Source organism: Urocampus carinirostris, chromosome 17 (assembly GCF_059441175.1).
Source record: "Urocampus carinirostris isolate Australia breed hairy pipefish chromosome 17, RoL_Ucar_1.0, whole genome shotgun sequence".
Classification (NCBI taxonomy): Eukaryota; Metazoa; Chordata; class Actinopteri; order Syngnathiformes; family Syngnathidae; genus Urocampus; species Urocampus carinirostris.
Window position 1 is genome coordinate 9,501,020 of NC_142365.1, and position 20,728 is coordinate 9,521,747.

The following is a 20,728-nucleotide window of genomic DNA, read 5'->3' on the forward strand; positions in this document are numbered from 1 at the left end:
AAAATATTTTTGGACACTTTGTTTACTTCTGAGGACCACAGGAGGGTTAAGTACACACAAAAACAAAACCAGCACAGTCAAATCAAGTCATTTTTATTTGTGACGCCCTTAATCACAAAAAATCTCAAAGGGATGCACAGACTATTGCAAATTACAGACTATTATGACACCATCCCCTGATCTAAAACCTACATGAAGGCAAGGGAAAACTCCAAAACCTCAACATGAGGTAAATGAAAAACCTTGAGAAGGGACCGCACATGAGGTAATCCCCCTTCCAGATGACAGACAAATGAACTTTTTTCTTTTAAAATAAAAAAATCTCATTGAAATTGGAAAAAAAATCACAGTTAGACTTTCTCCAAAATCGTGCAGCCCTACTGCGATTATGAGAGTAGCAAAATTTCAAGCTACAGAACCACCCCTTTCAATAACACTCTTAGCCAACCAAGCCATCAAGTTGGTTTCTTCTGGCTGTGCTTTTGCTGGAGGTGTTCCTGTCGTGCCTTGTGGTGGTCGCTCATACATGTTTTGAAGGCGCCCAAGTGACTTTGGCACGCTCGCCAATCCTGATGCTCGGCCATGCACTCCATCACCGCCTCGTGCAGCTCAGCACAGCCTGTGCGGGAGATCATTTGCTCCACGGGATCTTCGGCTTCGTCCTCGCTGCCACCCGATATAGTCGTTTTCTTGCTTCGATTGTGAGGAGAAGGGGATGTCATCCTGGGGAGGGAATGAGTCGATGTTATCAATAGTATATATACTTTTAACACTCTGCTTGTGTTTGTTTTCAGATAGCACGCCCTATGTTTGCGGTCCAGTGGCGACTCGTGTCTTACACTTTTCCGAGAGTGGGGTCAAAAATAAGTGGGGGGAAAAAATACAAATACTAATGGAGCCCTGTCATAAACACGTTTTATGAGGAATACCTGGAATATGACAATTTTACAACTCTTTTTATTTTAAAAGATTTTAAATAACAACAACCCAGCTACGAGCCTTCCTGTCCGGAGTTTGCATGTTCTCCGCGTGCTTGCGAGGGTTTCTTTCAGCCACTCCGGTTTCCACCCACATTCCAAAAACATGCATGTCAGGTTAATTGGCTGGTCCAAATTGTCCCTAGGTTTGAATGAGTGAGAGAATTGTGTCTCTGTGTGCCTTGTGACTGGCTGGCAACCAGTCCAGGGTGTCCCCTGCCCACTGCCCGGAGATAGCTGGGATGGGCTCCAGCACCCCTGCGACCCGACTGAGGATAAGCGGTGCAGATAATAAATGGATGGGTACCACGTTAGGATTCCTTATCCATTAAAATATTGTTTTTTTTTCTATTTTTGCTGTAGGTCTCTGGATCTTTTCTCTACCAGTCAAAAGAAATGTTCAAATGAACTTTAAAAGAACTATACAAATAAAATGTTCTTCTGTTACCTACCAATTACATAGGAGTATTACAGGATGAACAAAGTATCTATCTATCTATCTATCTATCTATCTAACACATTTGCTGTTTTAAAAAATATTAAATATTATTAACTCCAATAACAACTACTGTGTTAGGGTCGGTTATTTACTTCAAGAACCAGGCTAAACAAATCCTTATTTCAGCAATAGAACTCTAATACAAATATAAAATGAAAAGCCGAGCACGTCAAAACATATATTATAAATTTGCAAGACCAAACAAACAACAGTTAAGAGGGACAGAGATCCATTACTTGTTCCAAAACAAAAAACAAAATGAAGAGAAAAAGTCTCATGTATTCTGTGTTAAAGGCGCTGTCCGCAGTTTGAAACTTTGTGAATCTCTGTCGCCCTCTCCTTGCTTGAAATCATTATGTATATCTTGAGACGCCCACGAAAAAAAATTATTTTTTCATAATTTTGGGGTTTTGAGTCGATGTTTGGACTGTATTTAAAACAGGCCTCTTCTTACTTTCACCATTTTCCTGCCACACTGACAAAAAAACTGCGATGACTAGCATGAAGTCATCCCCTTCCCTTCTACTTAACGTGCGTGTCCGGGAGCAGGGTTTCTAAAAGATAAAAGCTGAGACGTGTTGGGGAAAAAATTATGAAGGCTCTTTGAAATTGATTGAGCATTGTTAACACATTCTTAATAAAAAGTACTTTTAATTTTTATGGACACCTCAAATGATGCACCCCATCTTTGAATGTGTGGCAAAAAACTGACACTTTTAGTGTTTTCTTTGCAGAAATGTAACTTGCAATTGATGCATAATACGCCCACTTATGATTTCAGTTTTGGAAGTAGCCGTTTTTTTAATAATCTCGTTTTTATAGCCGCATCACAACCGATCCTATAAACAGAAATGGGACCATTTATTTTGGGGCATTCTGTAACAAAGTGATTTTTCTTTATTTTGTTAAAATATACATTCCTGACAAAGTCAAGAAGCCTTGATACAATAGACGTATATGGTTTTTGCATGCATTTAAAATCCAAAAGGAGTCAGTAGCGACCCTGACACATGAGCTGACTTAAGAGTGCATCAATCTTACTTGGGTAATTTGTTTTATTATGAATACTCTGATTGCTATAACAAGTTACGGTGTAGTATAAACTCATTTATCAGATTGTTAGATATATGATCAATACCTTTATGACAGTGATAAATCTATGTACATGATAATGCAACCTACTTTAAGTCTCCCTCACTCAACACGGTTGCAGCTCTGCAGCGATTTTTGTAGAACTTTGACATTAACATTGATATTATTAATGTTATCAATTCAGTAGTGTTAAGGAAGGGAGCCATGCTAACTTTGTTCAAGAACATATACTGTACCCACTTAAATAGTATTTCACTTCATACCTGTTATTTTCCACTTGTTTATTCCGTCTAGCTACTTGTCCCAAAGTTGTTATAAGATCCCAGTGGCGCAGTTTTTATAAGAATATACATGACAAATGCAACAGTCAAGGAGATTATTGTTATTCAATTACAAGGGGGGAGTTTTTAAGCGTCGGACCAAATGTAGCGATCAATAGTTCCGCTTGTTTTTAAAGACATATTTTGACCATTTCATACATCTGAGACTTTTGGTTGTTGTTGTACACAATATATCAATAATATTTATTTTATTTTTTTTGTTAGACGATTTGTGTGGTGTTATTTTAAAGAATTTTTTTTTTTTTAACTATTGGTGCAACGGTCATATTGTTCCACCGGAAGCACTATCGAGACCAAGTATTCAGGTTTAAAGATTAAATATAAACTTACCACTAAATAAATACACAAATGCAACGATTCTACTGTTCTATATATATGAGACAATTTTTTTGTAATTTGGTAAAATTACGACATGATTAAAAAAAACAAAGTTTGGTTCAGGCCCAGATGTGAAATAGTTCCACCTTCGCTGCAACTTCCGCCAACGTGATTACATTTTAGAGGTAAGTTGTTGTCAAAAAGAAGTAAAGTTGAAGCTATAAATATTCATCTCGTTTGAATGTAGACTTATTGTTGGGGTTTACTTGTTTATTTGTGGTAAATATAAGTTATTGAATCATTGTCACATTTTTCTAAGTGACGTATTTCCCGATGACAAATAATAAACTACATTTAAAATATGTTGAACGTGGTACTAAATATTCAAATAAAAATCAAAATAACACCAGAAAAGTTGTTGATAATAACCAGGTCCCATTGAAGAAATGGAGAGTTTAAGAACAGTATCTTGTCAGATATTATTACCCGCCAGGGGGCACTAAAGCTATTGAAAGGCTGCAAGAATTGCTTAAATTATTGAATTCCTTAACCCAGGGGTGTTAAACTCAGTTGCACACAGGGTTAGGTAGGGTTACTTTAACTGGATTACTTTCAATTACTTTTGGATTACTCCAATACAAAATATTCTAATAAAAGAAAAAAGAAACTAAATATGAATACAATGACTAAATTTTGTGCAGGCTTGGGGAGTAACGGAATACATGGAACGGCAAAAATGATGTTGGCAAGCTGTTTGGATTTATTTTCATATTTCTGTCGCATTTTATCAAAGAGGTCAAAGCCAGGAGAGAAAGCTTACCACGTGTGGTGAGTCATAATTTTATTCATATTTAGTTTTTGTTTTGTCTTTTATTAGCATATTTGGTCTTGGAGTAATCCAAAAGTAATTGAAAGTAATCCAGTTAAAGTAACCCTACCCAACCCTGGTTGCACAGATGGCCAAAACTCCAACCACACCTTTGGTCGCGGGCCAAAAGGGATACATATTTATTAAATACACTAAAACTTTTCTTTTTTTCAAACATAAATAGGAATTTAAGAAATATCATTCAAGAATAAACAAACTTAAACATTGTATAACTGATCGACGCTACGCGTAGATTGTGCGAGCCACTTTTTGAGCGTTTGTAACGAGTAAAATACCTTTTAATGAACAATAGGAGTGCCAGTTTATATTTACATTACCTTAGTTCACACATAAATTCAACTTTAGAAGATTTGACTTTCTTTGGCTTGCACCCACCTTGGCTTATTCAGTGCCATAATGTATAAATACGTTTTTTAGAAGCATTGTCCCTGAGTGCCAAAACATAAAATACATTTTTATTGTTTTAACTAGAAAAAAACTATTGTAAAAGGTTTGGCACAGCTCGTTAGTAAGTATCAAGCCTCTGGGAATGGTTACCGTATGAAATGTAACCATTAGATGGCGGGAGTGGGTTTAATCAGATCTTTGTCCACACATAGAGGGAGTCCCCTCTTTTACAGTTGCTTCCTTTATCCAGCGATTGAAGTGTGTTAGCAGCTGCATATTGCGAGTAGGTATGCAAGCAGTGTGTGAGAGAAGCAAATATATGGATCTAGAATTCTTCACGCTTTGCCACTTTGTTTCATGTTGAAACAATTTAACACAACAAAGTAGAAACTGTCATGCGAATTTTGTTTCTAATGGTGCAATGTTAAAGAAAAAAAATATTTAAACAAATGTAAGATCACTTTTTAAATAAAAACGGTCCTTGCACTCTCTGTAGGACCCAAGGGGTACTACAACTTTCAGCGTCACAACATAATTAGTTTAACGTACTTAGTGGCTCACAGATCACACGATACAACAAATTGATGAGATAATCAGTTGCCAGCGATTTTAATATTCGATTTAAATAGATTTGATCAATTAGTTGTTGCAGCCCTACTTGGTTTGCTGCCGTTTTTAAGGTTACATTGTCCATTTATCTTAAACAAAATGTAGTAATTGTCACGGTTGCCATGGCGCCCAATTGGCCCCTGCCGTGTGGCTCCAGCTTCTGTCACAGTTGCCATGGAACCCAATTGGCCCCGCCCGTGGGCACCAGCTGCAGCTTGTTGACAGATTAGCTCCCTGTCGGTATTTAAACCCTGTCCTGCCAGCCCCCTTTTGTCGGTCCGTCTGCGAATCTCTGTTTTTACACGGCAAGCCCTTTTTTTCGCCTGTCCTATGTTTTTGCTCCTGTTTTTCCTCCCGCTACAATCTGTTTTAAGCTAGACCACGTCTGCCCTCCCGTCCCGAATTATGACCTGTTTTGATCTCGACCACGTCTGTTCTCCCGCTCCGAATAACGATCCGTTTTTGATCTCGACCACGTCTACTCTCCTCTCCTGGCTTTCGACTTGTTTCCGATGCCGATCACGTTTTTGCTCCTCAATCCCGGCTTCTGACCCGTTTTTTTCTCGTTCCTGACACCGCCATTGCTTGCCACGGAAGTCCCACTTCCGCGTCCGAGCAACCCACTCACCGCGACCAGCGATCTCCAGATGGTGTGTGTGCACTCCTTTCCCTTCTTCCCAATAGAACTGTGAGAAACGTCACGCGAGTGGGTCCTGTCTCCTTTCTGGTCCTGACAGTAATTGTATTTATAGTATGTTTGTTTTGTCATTTATTAGCATATTTGGTATGGGAGTAATCAAAACGTGATTGAAAGTAATCAAGTGGCATTACTACAATATGGTGGTTCAAATGACGTTACTGATGACATTTTTCAACAGGTAACTAGTTACTGCATCGGATTACATTTTAAAAGTAACCCTCGTCTATTACCTACTGTATATCCTGGAATCAAACTAACACACAAGGGAAGAAAAGTGCTTTCCTCTTTAACCTACAATGTCATTTTTAGTGCGTACGTTCTTCCGACGTTCGGTATCTATTTTCTTACGTCTGACCTTGCGCTAACACAAACAAACAAAAGCCGCGGCTTATGCTAAAACCTCATTAATCCGGCCTTTGTCTGTTAATGAACGCCGGGCAGCCAAGGTGCCTGTTCAAGGCTGCCGGTGTCTCGGAATTCCCCAAAACGTTTTTTTTTTCATTTTTATCTACTTAATCCTTCCCATGTTGGTCCTTAATCCCACCCTGCTTAATTGAGACTTCGTTTCGGCCCTTTTGCTCTGGTCTAACCAACTATGAATGCTTGTCGATCGTTCATCTGGTTTACCCGGTAAATTGACCGTTGATGCACCGTACACTCGTTAGCTTATTGTTTTATACTACACGGAACGGCACGTTTTCACGCTAATTACGATCCATAATTCTTAAAACGGATTCCATGTGGAGAAAGGTTTGGGAAGATGGTCAAGTCATTTACTGTAAATTCCAGACGATAGAGCGCACCTGATTATAAGTCGCACCCACCACATTTTAAGAGGAAAACCGATTTTGTACATACACAAGCCGCACCTGTATATAAGCCGCATGCGCCCACATTTAAACATGTAATACAAAAAGAAAATTAACCCAAACCCGAAGTCCCGCGATTGAAACTAAATGTCCTTCGTTAAAGCCCACATTCTAAAAATCACAGCCGGCAAAATGAACGGAAAATGATATCGGTACTTAAGGTTTGATGCAGACCTGCAAAGTCCGGGTCCCGTTGAAAGTAATCCAAGGAAAAAAGTGTATATTTCCAAAGGTAAGGGTGGGAAAAATATATCAGATGAACACATTTACTCACGCAACTCCTTTTTCTTTAACCAACTTTTTACCCCCTTTTCTTTCCTTGTCTGTCCCTCACCTTTAGCGGTCCCCACTTAAACTCGGCCCCCCGTGTTTGTTCCGCCCCTCATTTTTCGTTCACCTGTATCAGAATAAGTGTCTAAAATAAATACAAATAAATACATTACAAAAATATACAGTTGCAAATACATATTATACACGAGTTACACATGTTTACAAAGAAATACGGTACACCGAGAGAGTTTTCAAAGCTTTAATAATAATAATATAGCTTTGACAGGGCAGTTAATGGTAGCAACACTCGAGCGCCGCTAGCGGCCGTTAGAAAAATTACATAAATTGGCCGCATCACTGAATAAGCCGCAGGGTTGAAAGTTAGGGGGAAAAGTAGCGTCTTATAGTCCGGAATTTACGGTAAATGGAGCCTCGCGACTTGGCGCTTTGGTTGTCGTTGGTTCGGTTTTTCGCAGATTTTGAATTGTATTGATGATTTTCTGTGCTGTGTTGATGACTCTCTCTAATTTTGCATGTGAAAATGTCTGTTTGTTCCAGGTTTAAAGGAAAGCATTAGGATTAGAGAGTGATATTTGATATTTGGCCGTCATCGTGAGCGCCGTCGGCGACTTCTCGAAGGTATGTTTTACGAAAGCCGAGCGACTCTCATGCGTGAGCCTCAATGTCACCTTGGCGGACCTTTCGAGCAGCAGCTGCCCCCCGATGTCGGCGTGAAATGTGTAAATGACTTGCTGTGTTTGTGTATGAGAGCATCCCTCTCTGCGAGATGAAGGTCACACCCTCCTCATCCAGGGAAACATGTCATTAATGAGTTTCGACTGCACGTGCACTCTCAGACTTAATAGCTCCTGCTCACAACAGGAACGCTCTCACATTTCTTGCACCGGCAAATCATATTTAGAAACTTTCGTACACCGTGTTGGTACAGTATGTTCTCACAATCATTTAATTGTTTTTGCTTTGTCTTTGTGTGAGTGTGAGCTATGTGTGAGTGTGTGAGAGCATTTAAACTTTTCTAGTAGTATGGTTATTTCAGGATGCATGAGAGCAATCATTTGTCCTGAGAGCATTTCTGTTGGCCCATAAGTGTCAAAGAGGGTTTTACCTCCGCATGAGAGCAATTTTTGTTTATGTGAGAACTATTGGATGTGTGTATTTGTAGTATTGTGAGAGGGTTTACTTTTGTTAGCGCCACGTCTCTTTTAGTAGTGGCGTTGTTGCAAGGAAGCAACTATGTGTGAGTGTGTGAGAGCATTTTGACTTTTCTAGTAGTATGGTTATTTCAGGGATGTATGAGAGAAATCATTTGTCCTGAGAGCATTTCTGTTTCCCCTTAAGAGCTTTGTTTTTTTTAGTATGTGTTTCGGTTTCAGAGAGGGTTTTACTTGCGCATGAGAGCATTTTTGTTTATGTGAGAACTATGGGATGTGTGTATTAGTCGTATTGTGAGAGGGTTTACGAGCGTTACTTCACTTTTTATTGATAGCTTTTGGTAGCGCCATGTCTCTTTTAGTAGTGGGGTTGTTACAAGGAAGCAACTATGTGTGAGTGTGTGAGAGCATTTTGACTTTTCTAGTAGTATGGTTATTTCAGGGATGTATGAGAGAAATCATTTGTCCTGAGAGCATTTCTGAAACCCCTTAAGAGCTTTGTTTTTTTAGAATTATGTGTTTGAGTGTCAAAGAGGGTTTTACTTGTGCATGAGAGCATTTTTGTTCATGTGAGAACTATGGGATGTGTGTATTAGTACTATTGTGAGAGGGTTTACGTTATTCACTTTTTATTGATAGCTTTTGGTAGCGCCACGTCTCTTTTAGTAGTGGGGTTGTTACAAGGAAGCAACTATGTGTGAGTGTGTGAGAGCATTTTGACTTTTCTAGTATTATGGTTATTTCAGGGATGTATGAGAGAAATCATTTGTCCTGAGAGCATTTCTGAAACCCCTTAAGAGCTTTGTTTTTTTAGTATTATGTGTTTCAGTGTCAAAGAGGGTTTTACTTGTGCATGAGAGCAATTTTTGTTTATGTGAGAACTATGGGATGTGTGTATTAGTCGTATTGTGAGAGGGTTTGCGAGCGTTATTCACTTTTTTGTCGACAGCTTTTTGTAGCACTGTGTGAGAGCATTTTAAAGTTTATCTTATAGTAGTAAAGTTGTTGCAAGGAAGCAATTATGTGTGTGTGTGTGTGTGAGAGAGCATTTCAGTTGTCTCCTAAGATGTTGTATTTTAGTAGTATGTGTGAGAAGGTTTCCCTGTCAGAGTGGGTTTTGCCTTTGCATTAGAGTGTCTGTGTGAGAGCCTTGGGATGAGTGTTTTGGTTGTATTTGTGAGAGGGTTTCAATTTCCAAGTGTCATTCACTCTAATGCAGCCATGTCCAAAGTGCGGCCTGTGGGCCCGTGATAAAACTTTTACTGGCCCGCGGCCTCTGCCATAAAATGTATAATATGTGGCCCACCATTAGAGTTGACAGCAGTATAAAACAAATTTGCACTATAAAAAAAAATCTCCATTTCACCAGATGATGGTAGTAACCCTTTGGCCACCTTGCCCTTTCTGTGAGAATTTTAGCCCAACTAATTTCCAACATGATGACTTAAAAAAAAAGGAAAGTTGATTGTGAGGGCCGCCGCTTCCAGGACAAGTTGAAATTGGAGTATTTTTTCATAGAAATCTGAAACAAGTGTGTCTGCCTCATTTGCAAGGAGACTGTGGCTGTTTTCAAAGAATATAAAGGCACTGCCAGGGGAAACATGCTGACTACAAAAAGCTAACTGGAAGCGAATGCTGTGAAAAGGTGAAGCAACTGGAAGCTGTTTTAACGGCACAGCAGTGCTTTTTCTAAAGAACCTCTGAGTCAAAAGAAAATACTATAAATGCGAGCCATGAGGTGACACTGGATCGCCAAGCACTCCAAACCTTTCACGGAGGGGGAACTTATTGAAGACTGTTCAAAGAATGCCAGGCTGTATAGTCGGCCCTCACACATTTTCAGATGACCAAATCTGGCCCGCTTTCTGAAAAATTTTGGACACCCCTTCTCTATTGACATGTTTTCTACTGTGCTGTATGAGAGTGAGTGAACGAGAGTAGACATTTTGTGAGAGCTTTCATCTCCAGCAAGTGTGTAATGTTCAAGGTCACGATAAGGAAGATGTCAGGACCAGAACGGAAGCAGGACCCACTCGTTTCTCATAGTTTTATTGGGAAGAAGGGAAAGGATTGCACACACGATCTGGTGATCGCTGGTCGCAGGGGGCAGGTCGCAATGAACGCGAAAGTGGCACCTCCGTGGCGGGCGATGGTGTGGTCGGGAGCAGAAAAAAACAGGTCAGTTGCCAAGATAGGAGAGCAAAAAACCTAGTCGGGATTGGAAACAAGTCGAAAGCCAGGAGAGGAGAGTAGACGTGGTCAAGATCAAAAACCGACCGTTATTCGGGCCGGGAGGACAGACGTGGTCAAGATCAAAACAGATCGTGTCGGGGGACAACCAGGAGCAAAAAACGGGACGGGCGAAAAAAGGGCTTGCCGTGTAAAAACAGAGATTCGCAGACGGACCGATAAAAGGGGACTGATAGGACAGGGTTTGAATACTGACAGGGAGCCAATCTGTCAACAAGCTGCAGCTGGTGCCACACGGGCGGGGCCAATCGGGTGCCATGGCAACCGTGACAGAAGATACCGTGCTGATGAAAATGCAAAGATGATAATTTCCCCCTGGATATCAGTGGATGGTATCAGACTATTCGCCACTAGTGGTAGGAAATGATCTAATTAGATAAGGATGATGACAGTGATAAATCTGTGTAGAAATAACCCTTGCACTCAACAGTGATGCTTCAAATATATACCTGAATTTTGGGCTACCACCTAATGAAGCCAAAAGGTGTAGAGAAGACTTTAATGGCATATTTTTTTCATTTACAAGGAAGGCGCTTCTAAAAACAACATGAAAGTGCTGAAAACTCGCATTTATGCAAAACGTCTTTTTCGATCAAAGTCAATTATTGTAATGTTTGTGATTATTGGCCTTGTAAGTCAGTCAAAAAGTGGCAGGAATCCGATTTCGATCCTACGCCAGAAAAGAACGAAGACAGGCATACATTTCTGAGTGTGTCAAAAAAAGAACCAAGTCTCCAGGTCATTTCCATCAAAAGTTATGATTTTTTTTTTAATATGCTAACTAAATGCTCTCTCCAGCCACTAGAGAGCAGTTTTGTGTTTATATAGCGTGGTGAGTTGGTTCAGGTATAAAACTGCATTCACTCAACTGTTAAACCAGTTAACACATTCAAAGCCAAACAAATAATTTTCCCCATTGTTTCGGAATAAATGTGTTGTGTTTGGAAAAGATCCCTCCTCTTCTGTGATTCTAATGAGTATGGTAGGTTGCTCATGTAGGCAGAATACTGAAAAACAAAGCTAAAAATTCAAAGTAGACATTCTTTTACTGATCCGGCCCGCCCGAGAACAGAGAGTCAGGATCCGGCATCCCTGAACTAAGACTACACAGTGTGTGAAGTTCACATGTCAACTCAGTTCCTTGACACAAAAATGCAAAAATGGCTTTTTAAAACGAACCAAAAAGCAGTAAAGAGGAGAAGATGTTATTTTTTTCCTGATCAGGATGGAAGCAAATACCAGACTAATTCACAAACAAGCTAGGAAGCATTCTAAAAAAGTGTACCTAAAACATTTAGGGTTTCCACCAGAACACTTGGTAAAACTGAGGGTCAGTGGTGGAGCTGACTGAGAATATATTTGAACCTGGGTAAAAAACGGTTGTCAGACTATAATGGCATATGCTGAATCTTATTTGTAACTTTTTGAGAAGATTTCAAAGTCCATAAGATTTGGGAACATACGACTCACTTGGATTCGGGGATGAATTAGGGGATGTAGTAATCTTCTCTGTGACTTTCTAATTTGAATGTGTTTGCGAAGCAAAACAGCAGTATGTTTGTTCGGTCCATTCTACATAGATCAAAGTTTAAACTACAGATTACACTGACAGTGCTCCACAAATAGACCCAGTTTTGGCTGTACATCTCTAAGGAATCCTATGGAAGCTCATTAGACGATCAATGTTTACTTTTGAGACATTTTAAGATGAAAACCCACGGAACAAACTGTAAACACCTGAAAACGCCAGCCAAGCACCCAGATCTATTTGATGGGGTCGGCGCATCCCTGCACACATTGCGCACTCCCCTAAGTACATCCTTTCTTGTTTGCAGTATTTTGTGACATTTTTATAAAAGAACTCTGCTGGAACCTTGTTTCGAAACCATGGTTTATGACAAAAATGGCGGTCAAAATTAGCCTCAAGTAACTGTCGGAGAGAGACATGTTTCAAGTGGTACATTTGTTGATATTAGCTTTTGTCTAGGTAGCCGGTTTCCCTGTATTTTGTCTGAAAATATATGGTGTGGCTCTCCAAAAAAATAGCTAAATATTTTGCTTTCATGGCTCTCTGAGTCAAAAAGGTTCCCGACCCCTGCTACAGGTGGTCTTCAGGAGGAAGGAGTTTGGACTTGGGTTGGCTACTGCTATTTATTGACAGCTTGTTGTTGGGCAAGAAAAACTCGGTGGTCCAGAAACTCTAAAAGTGTTTTACATAATGGTCTACTGATCCTCTCAAGAACATTTGGCATTCCTGCCGGTTCTGCAAAGCTGTTCCATAAGTCTGGAGTCATTGGCAGCTAACGTGATCAAGTGGTCCTGTTTTTCAAACAGCCACGTTGGCGATTCGCGGGTCAGAGTCCTGCTCGTAACGGTAGTGGTAGACCTCCATCTGGTCCCGGCAAGCCTCGCGAATGTTGTTGATCCAGCGTTTGATCCCACCTCGGTTCAGGTAGAGCACCATGAGGAAGACTAGCCCGATCAGAGCCAGCACGATCCCCAGGAACACATAGGAAACGGCTTCCAAGTTCTCGTTGCGGCAGTCCACGTCCTCGGGGCGCAGGCGCTCCAACGAGATTCCTCGGCGGGGCTCGGGTTCCGCACAGCGCAGGAGGGCGGCGTCAGGGCACTGCGAGGAATTTGTCAGCCACCAGTAGAAGACCTCCAGCTCGCACGTGCAGCGGAAAGGGTTTTGCGCCAGGTAGACCCGGGTGCGCCTGTGTTGGTCCAAGACGCTCACTTCGTCCCGGCTCAGACTCTGGATGGAGTTGTTGACCAGAACCATCTGGTGCAGGAGCTGGAAGGTGTCCGGCCCGGCAAGGGGCACGCTCCGGAGTCGGTTCCCCGCCAGCTCCAGCCGGTGCAGAGCCTGAAGGTCTCCGGCACCTAGAGCAGCCGCCAGTTGGGTTGCCGCCTCTGGGACGATGGACTCGTTGAGACACAACGTGCGCAGCTCCCACAAGCCTAAAGGGTTTTCCCAAAAAGAATTAGTTTCAATTAGGCACGGATCATTTAGTGTTCCTCCCCACATTTATAAATAAGTTACAAAAATTCCTCGCACTGAGTCCCATTAACACAACATATGAGGCAGCTCCGAAACGGACAGCGATTTTAGTGAATAGTGATTGCATACCGCTCATACCATCATGTCGTGTCCCTCCCCAAAATTCATAGATAAGTTACAAAAATTCCTCGTGCATTTAGACTCAAGAAATATATGTTTGCTGTATAGCTGTGACATAATTTAAGGAACTCTTTCAAAATCCCGTGTCCCATTAACACAACATGTGAAGCATCTCCGAAACAGACAGCGGTTCTAGTGAATAGTGATTGCATACCACTCATTTCTGCTCTGAAGAAGGCGGCCACACATGAGGTAATCCCCCTTCCAGTAGTTTATATTTCGACATAAGCTCTTTTAGCACTCGTTTTCAATTGCACCACACAATACAATACATTGACTTCTAGTGGTCGAATATGTGTCCCTTTAAACGTAAATCTATTCAAGAATTGGTAATTATCTTTAGGTAACTAATTAAGAGAACATAATGAGAATTTATTAATGTAGTCTACAAATTGATTTATTCTTCTTTTAAAGGTATTCCCAAAAATAATTAGTTTCAATTAGGCACGGATGATGGAGTGTTCCTCCCCACATTTAAAAATAAGTTACAAAAATTCCTCGCGCAGGTCGACTCAAGAAATATATGTTTGCTGTAGAGCTGTGACATCATTTAAGGAACACAACTCTTTCAAAATGCCGAATCCCATTAACACCTTATGTGAGGCAGCTCCGAAACAGACAGCGATTTTTGTGAATAGTGATTGCATACCGCTCATTTCTGCTTGGAGAAATTGAAAATTTGCCTACCCTGTCGTGACTAGAGGTAGGATCTTAAACCCGAGGCTGAACAGAAATACGATTTGGGCCTAAAATGTCTATGATTAGTTTGTTTCCGGGGCGAACTTTGTCTGTTACTGTTCTTTTTTCTTTGTGGAGGATCTGCAGGTGTGATGGAACTCTCCGTGAGTTATTTTTGCCAGTTAGCAGCTCACTCTTTGTTGTACCATAACTGCATCCACCCGCGATACACAACCTAAGCAATCACCACAAAAACTACCATAAACTTCACTTAAAACATTCGTAAATCCTTTGACAAATTAACACGTAGAACAATATGGAGACTGTCTTGCAAGGATGCTGGTGTTCCTCCAATGATGTCACAGCTCAAGATGACAAAGATGCTGTCTTATCTCGGAAAATATATGTAACTCACTGGTGAAGGCATAAGCGAGCTAAACGGCTGCTTAGGGACCCACAACCACTAGGGGGCCCCCAGGAGTGGTTACCTTTTTGGGGGCCAACATTGATACTTAGTGTCTCCACTCAAAAACACTTCTACCAAAATACAACAAAAATACTACACAATAACTACAAAACTAAATATCAAATATAGTGCTTAAAAACAGGGACCTCATATATTATTTTGCTTTCATTTTGAAAATAAAAAAAATGTACACAATTATGTACTCCAAAATACTACTATGGCAATACTACAAAAATTCTACAAAAATACTACTAAAATACTGCTTTCTAAATGCATTAATTATACTTTTACTGAAAACTAAAAAACACCAATACATAACACTATAATATAAAAAACTACTTGAGAAATATTACGACAAAAAATATTACTATAAGAGGTTTACAACAGAAATACTGCAAAATGCACCTATACCAATACTACAATACTCTTATGGAAATATCACAAAAATACAACAAAAATAAAACTACAGTGACACTGTACTACAAAAATACTACCGAAATACTACAGATATTTTTATATGGAAATACTACAAAATACAACTGAGATAGTAAAAAATACTAAAAATATACTATAAATAATACTGCAGTAACTTTACAAAAATACTATACTCATAAAACTACTGTAATGATACAAAAAATCTACAAAACTACTACAGATATACAATCGAAAATCTACCTTTAAAATACAACAAAAGTACTACAGAAATACTCAAAAATGCTACTATGGAAATACTATATAAAAATGATTTCAGAAATACTATAAAAATAGTCGAACAATAAAACTACAGTAACACTGCAAAAAAAACTACAGAACTTCAATAAAAATCTGAATTCAGAAATACTACTACTACTACTACTACTGGTCGTTTCAAAACCTAGTTGACAAATATAATCTATTTCAAAAGAAGTATAAGATGTCAGATGCGTCCCCCGACTCCAAATAGTTGCCTATCCCTGGAGTAGAACATGGAATGAGTTCTAGTATGGAAGTGATAGGGCGCCCCAGATCTAATTTTGCCTAGGGCCCCATGCAGGCACTTACTGTTAAAACATAGAAGAAAACTCCAAATTTGATTTATATTTCCACATTTTTTGTGTATTGTGATTGTCTGAGCAGCGAGTGTAAATACACGAGTGCGGAGAGCAGAAGAGTAGAAGACAGAAGGGACGGCGTTGAGTCATTGTTCCCTCAGACGGCCTTCTGAATAACATCCTCTTTTTGGTTCCCATGACAATAAAGAAGTTTTATTGTCGTTGTTTGCAGTACTTTGTGACACTTTTCCAAAAGAACTCTGCATGCACCTTGTTTTGAAACCATTTGATATGCTAGAAATGAGGGTCAAAATGAGCCTCAATGATCTTATGGTGGAAGGGAGACATGTTTAAAGTGGTATATTTCTTTTATCTCTTTATTTCTTGCTGAAGACTGAAAAAGACTTGACTTTGACTAAGAGTTCCGGTAGAAACCAATCACAGCTCAAGGAGCCGTTTTGTTCACGAACGACCCACTACAGCAGCAGCAGCAGTTCCATACGAGAACTCATTCCATGTTCTACTCTGGTTTTGGTCCCCATTATAAAATAAAATAATTAAAATTAATTAAAAAAAAAAAAAAAGGGGCGTCGATACTTCGCGGATTTTCACTTTTCGCGGGTGGCTTTGGTCCCCATTGACCGCGATAACCGAGGGATTACTGTACCTTTAAAGGCTCCGTCAGACAGGCGCTCTATGCGGTTGTGGCTGAGGTCCAGTACTCGAAGGTGCGGGACTCCCTCGAAGGCGTCCGCCTCCACCACCCGGATCATGTTGGCGGATAGCGACAGCGTGGCTACCCCGTCTAGACGTTCGCCGTCGGCCGCCGCGAAGGCGCCTCGGCGCAGCGTCGTCAAGTTCCTCCCCCGGAGGATGAGCGCGGAGGTCCAGGTGGGGACGGGCGCCGGCACCCCCGACGCGCCCTCGCCGGGGTGGCAGCTCACCGTGCCGGCGTCCCTGGAACAAGTACACGCCGGTGGGCACGCGAGCTCCGTGCGGGTGCACGCTGCCAGGAGTGCGGCGAGCACGCACAGCCGTCCCGGTTCCGTGTGGACGCGTGTCCGCATGTCGGTTCTTGTGTGGAGCGTCGGCGCGCAAGAGCACGCGCTTAAATTCTGCTTTGCTGCCCTCCCTCCCTTTCGGCGTCCAGGGTTGGGTAGGGTTACTTTAACTGGATTACTTTCAATGACTTTTACCAAAATACCAAATATGCTAATAAAAGACAAAATAAACCAAATATGAATAAAATTACTAAACTTTGTGCAGGCTTGGGGAGTAACATAATACATAGAACGGCAAAAATGATGTTTGGATTTATTTTCATTTTGTTTCTGTCGCATTTGATGTCCGTTTTGCCGGAGATCAAAGAGATCAAAGCCAGGAGAGAAAGCTTACCACGTGTTGTGAGTCATCATTTTATTCCTATTTAGTTTTGTTTTGTCTTTAATTAGCATATTTGGTATTGGAGTGATCCAAAAGTCATTGAAAGTAATCCAGTTAAAGTAACCCTACCCAACCCTGTCTACATGTGTTTCATTATATCATATATATTGTTAATTAACATTTTATTGTGAGATACTGAGTTGCTCGACATGAATGAGGTTTGTTATTAAAAAAGTTCAAAAATGAAGTCGCTTGGACGTTCACTGTAGAAGGAAAAAATATATGCAAATAGAATTAAGTAGAATAATACATTTTCTTATTCAAATTATGAATTCATATTCTGCATTAAATTATTTTTGGTAATATACGGATTAAAGGGATAACCACAAACCTGTCTTTTTTCATTTTCTCCTTTCATACTTCCTTTTTTTCTTAACTTCTTTATACAACATAATAATTCGTAATATAATGCATCAAAGCAAGTGAGCCGTTTGAGAGCCGGCTCTCGTTAATGAGTTGAGCCGAAAAAGCCGGTTCTCTAAAAAGAGACTGACTTCCTTTCACTACATAACTACCACATGAAATCCGAGGCGGCAGACGCATGCGCACAGCAGCATCGAACCGCTTGCTTCGTTTGCAACGCAAAAAAACGATACCGAGATAGAGGCTACTGCGGCGAACGCGTTTGACTTGATCGATTTGCCGTTTCGTGATAGTCGGTGTATACCGGATGGTACCCATAATTGACCAATTTGCGTTTTTCCGTACAGATTGTCTTGTACGTCGTACATGTCTTAAAATGCATAATAAATGTACTTTGTGCGGCAAAAACGTACAGGTTGACAGGTATGCGTGCACTCGTTGGCCTGGAGAGGGTTGGGTGTCAACAGGCTGTAGACACACCACAGAAAATGGTACCCCTACAACCCTAGTGGTTAAGGGATCCAACCCGTGCTGTTACTTGCCATTTGGGTGCCCAAAGCATAAATGCCTTATGGTACTATCAGCCACTATCTGATTGGCTTCCCTCCTATTTAAACTCAGTGCTCCCATTCACTCCTTGTCAGTCCATCAACGAACCTCTGGACTTGCAAAACTTGTATTTTGACACTCTCCAGTATCCTGCTCGTGTATCCAGAATTCGGTATCGATTCCTCCTATCTCGTCCTGTCCGGTATCTTGCTCCAGTATCCGTTATCGATCCCATCCGTCTCGTCCTGTCAGGAATCTTCTTCCAATCTCCAGTATCTGGTATAGATCCCGCTTGTCTCATCCTGTCCAGTATCTTGCTCCAGTATCCGGTTTTGATCCCGTCTGTCTCGTCCTGGCCGGTATCTTGCTCCAGTATCCGGTTTTGATCCCGTCTGTCTCGTCCTGTCCGGTATCTTGCTCCAGTATCCAGTATCTGGTATCAATCCCGTCTGTCCCGTCCTGTCTGGTATCTTGCTCCAGTATCCGGTATCGATTCTATCTGTCCTGCCCTGTCCAGTATCTTGCTCCAGTATCCGGTATCAATCGCATTTGTCTTGTCCTGTCCGGTATCTTGCTGTTGTATCCAGTATCCGGTATAGATCCCGTCTGTCCTGCCCTGTCCGGTATCTACTCGTGTATCCTGTATCCGTCCTGTCTGGTTTCAATATGTTCTGCCCAGCAATCGCCGAATTGCTGGCGTTTGTGTTCTCGCATATGACTGCCCCGTTCCCGTAAATCAAAGCTTGCGTGAAAACGTTACGCGTCTGGGTCCACCGTCTGTTCGGGTTCTGACACAAATGCAATCTTGAAATGATTTTCCCTGTAGGGGTCTTGTTCCAAAGATTGTACTGTATACATACAAGGCGGTGCGGTCTAAGATAAGCTGATGTGGCATTTGTGTTCCCATGCAGGTCCATCTGGAGCTTTGCGATAAGCACCAGAAGAGGCCGTAAAGCTCCATAAATGTGACAGCGGCTTATTGTGCCATGTCCAAACACATCACAAACGCCTCTCAGGACCCTAAAAAAACCACCCTGCCCCACCCCGATTCCGTCACTAAGGCCTGCAACTCAACTCTCAGATGCCGAATTGATTTTTTCTGCAAAGAACCGGCGGGTAAGAGCCTTGACCTCTGCTGTCTTTGCTTCTCTTTGTCAGAACCAGAACAGATACAGGACCCAATCGCGTGACGTTCTCACACAAACCTTTATGGAATTGGGGAGTCATGCATGTCAGGTAGCCCGTATGGCGTGGAAAGACCCGAAGCCAGAGACCGACGAGACCGATTCCAATTGCCCGAGTTGTAATCGGACAGATGGGGTCGATACCGGGCAGGAAGTGACAAACAGGGTAGATAGCGAATCAGGATATCGAAAATTAACAGGAGAAACTAGAGGGGGATGAAAACTGGAGAAAATAATAAACAGGACAAAAACAGACGGAAACAAAACTGGAACCCCAAATTAAACAGGACAAAAATAAACGGGAACAATACCGGACTGGAGATATCACAGGGAAACAGGACGGAGTCAGAACCCACGTCTTGTGGGGCAGAAGTTCGTTTGAGGGGCTGACCCCCAAGCAAGAGAGCGCTGAGATTTATACAAACAGAAAGTCAATCTCTCAACAAAAAGTCAAACACCCCACGGGCGTGGCCAATTGGGCACCATGGCAACCGTGACACACACGGGAGCGGCCTATTGGGCGCCATGGCAACCATGACACTCTTGTTATCATTATATTGTTATCGTACAGTACATCAGTGGTCGGTAACCTTTTCTGGACCACGAACTGGTTCATCGTCTGACAATATTTTCACAGCTCGACCCAAGGGCGGCTTTTTAAGAAATAAGAATAATGAGGATGATAATAATAATGATAACAATTATAACATGTATTATAATTGTTAAGATTGCTGATTCAGGGCACCTGTGACTGCCCAAGAGGAAGCCAGCAGACCATTTGCGAACCTATGCTCCCAGCTAGGCAAGCTCCATACCTTCCGACATTTTCCTGCCCTGTTTTCTCCTGCCTGATACCTGTTGCCGACCCGTTTCTGGACCCTTTTCTGCCCCGATCTGCCATCCCGACCACCGACCGGTTTTGCCCTGTTTCCTGCCTGATACCTGTTGCCGACCCGTTTCTGGACCCTTTTCTGGCCCGATCTGCCATCCCGACCACCGACCGGTTTTGCCCTGTTTCCTGCCTGATACCTGTTGCCGACCTCTTTTCTGAACTCGATACCGCCCTTGCTATCCCGTCCCGGTTAGAGACCAGTATCACTGCTGCCTACGATTATCCTCGCTCGACACGGAAGTGGCACTTCCGCGTTCCAGCCATCAGCCAACCGTGTTCATCGATCATCAGATCGAGGAAGCAAGCACTGCTCTCTCTCTCTTTATCAATGAAACTGAGTAAACAAACGCTATTGGGTCCTGTCTCCGTTCCTAGCTTATGACAATAATAACAACATTAATATTAATAATAAGTGTGAATCCACTTTGGAGTCGTGGGGAACATTTAGATGTCCTCATGGGAGGAAACCGGAGTGTGCAAGGGCACAGGGAGAACATGCAAACTCCACACAAGGAGGCCGGCAGCTGGAATTGTTTTTATTCAAAAAATGATATGGAAACCGCAC

The 20,728-nt window shown here is 41.7% G+C and overlaps 2 protein-coding genes and 1 long non-coding RNA gene across 3 annotated transcripts; 1 reads left to right on the forward strand and 2 right to left on the reverse strand.

Annotated features, from left to right (window-relative positions):
- Positions 1-77: 77 nt before the first annotated feature.
- On the reverse strand, positions 78-2,980 carry LOC148349157 (uncharacterized). The gene is made up of 2 exons (XM_088320625.1): positions 2,832-2,980; positions 78-723 (listed from the first exon to the last, which is right to left on the reverse strand). Exon 2 carries the CDS (start codon positions 720-722, stop codon positions 456-458), a length of 267 nt encoding a protein of 88 aa, XP_088176751.1. The 5' UTR covers position 723; positions 2,832-2,980; the 3' UTR covers positions 78-455.
- LOC148349158 (uncharacterized) lies at positions 2,491-13,018 on the forward strand. The gene is made up of 3 exons (XR_015847210.1): positions 2,491-2,521; positions 7,510-7,590; positions 12,826-13,018. It is a non-coding gene; the product is annotated as an uncharacterized LOC148349158 (long non-coding RNA).
- tpbgl (trophoblast glycoprotein like) lies at positions 10,295-16,808 on the reverse strand. Its single transcript, XM_088320624.1, has 2 exons — positions 16,400-16,808; positions 10,295-13,337 (listed from the first exon to the last, which is right to left on the reverse strand). Exons 1-2 carry the CDS (start codon positions 16,797-16,799, stop codon positions 12,700-12,702), a joined length of 1,038 nt encoding a protein of 345 aa, XP_088176750.1. The 5' UTR covers positions 16,800-16,808; the 3' UTR covers positions 10,295-12,699.
- Positions 16,809-20,728: the final 3,920 nt, after the last annotated feature.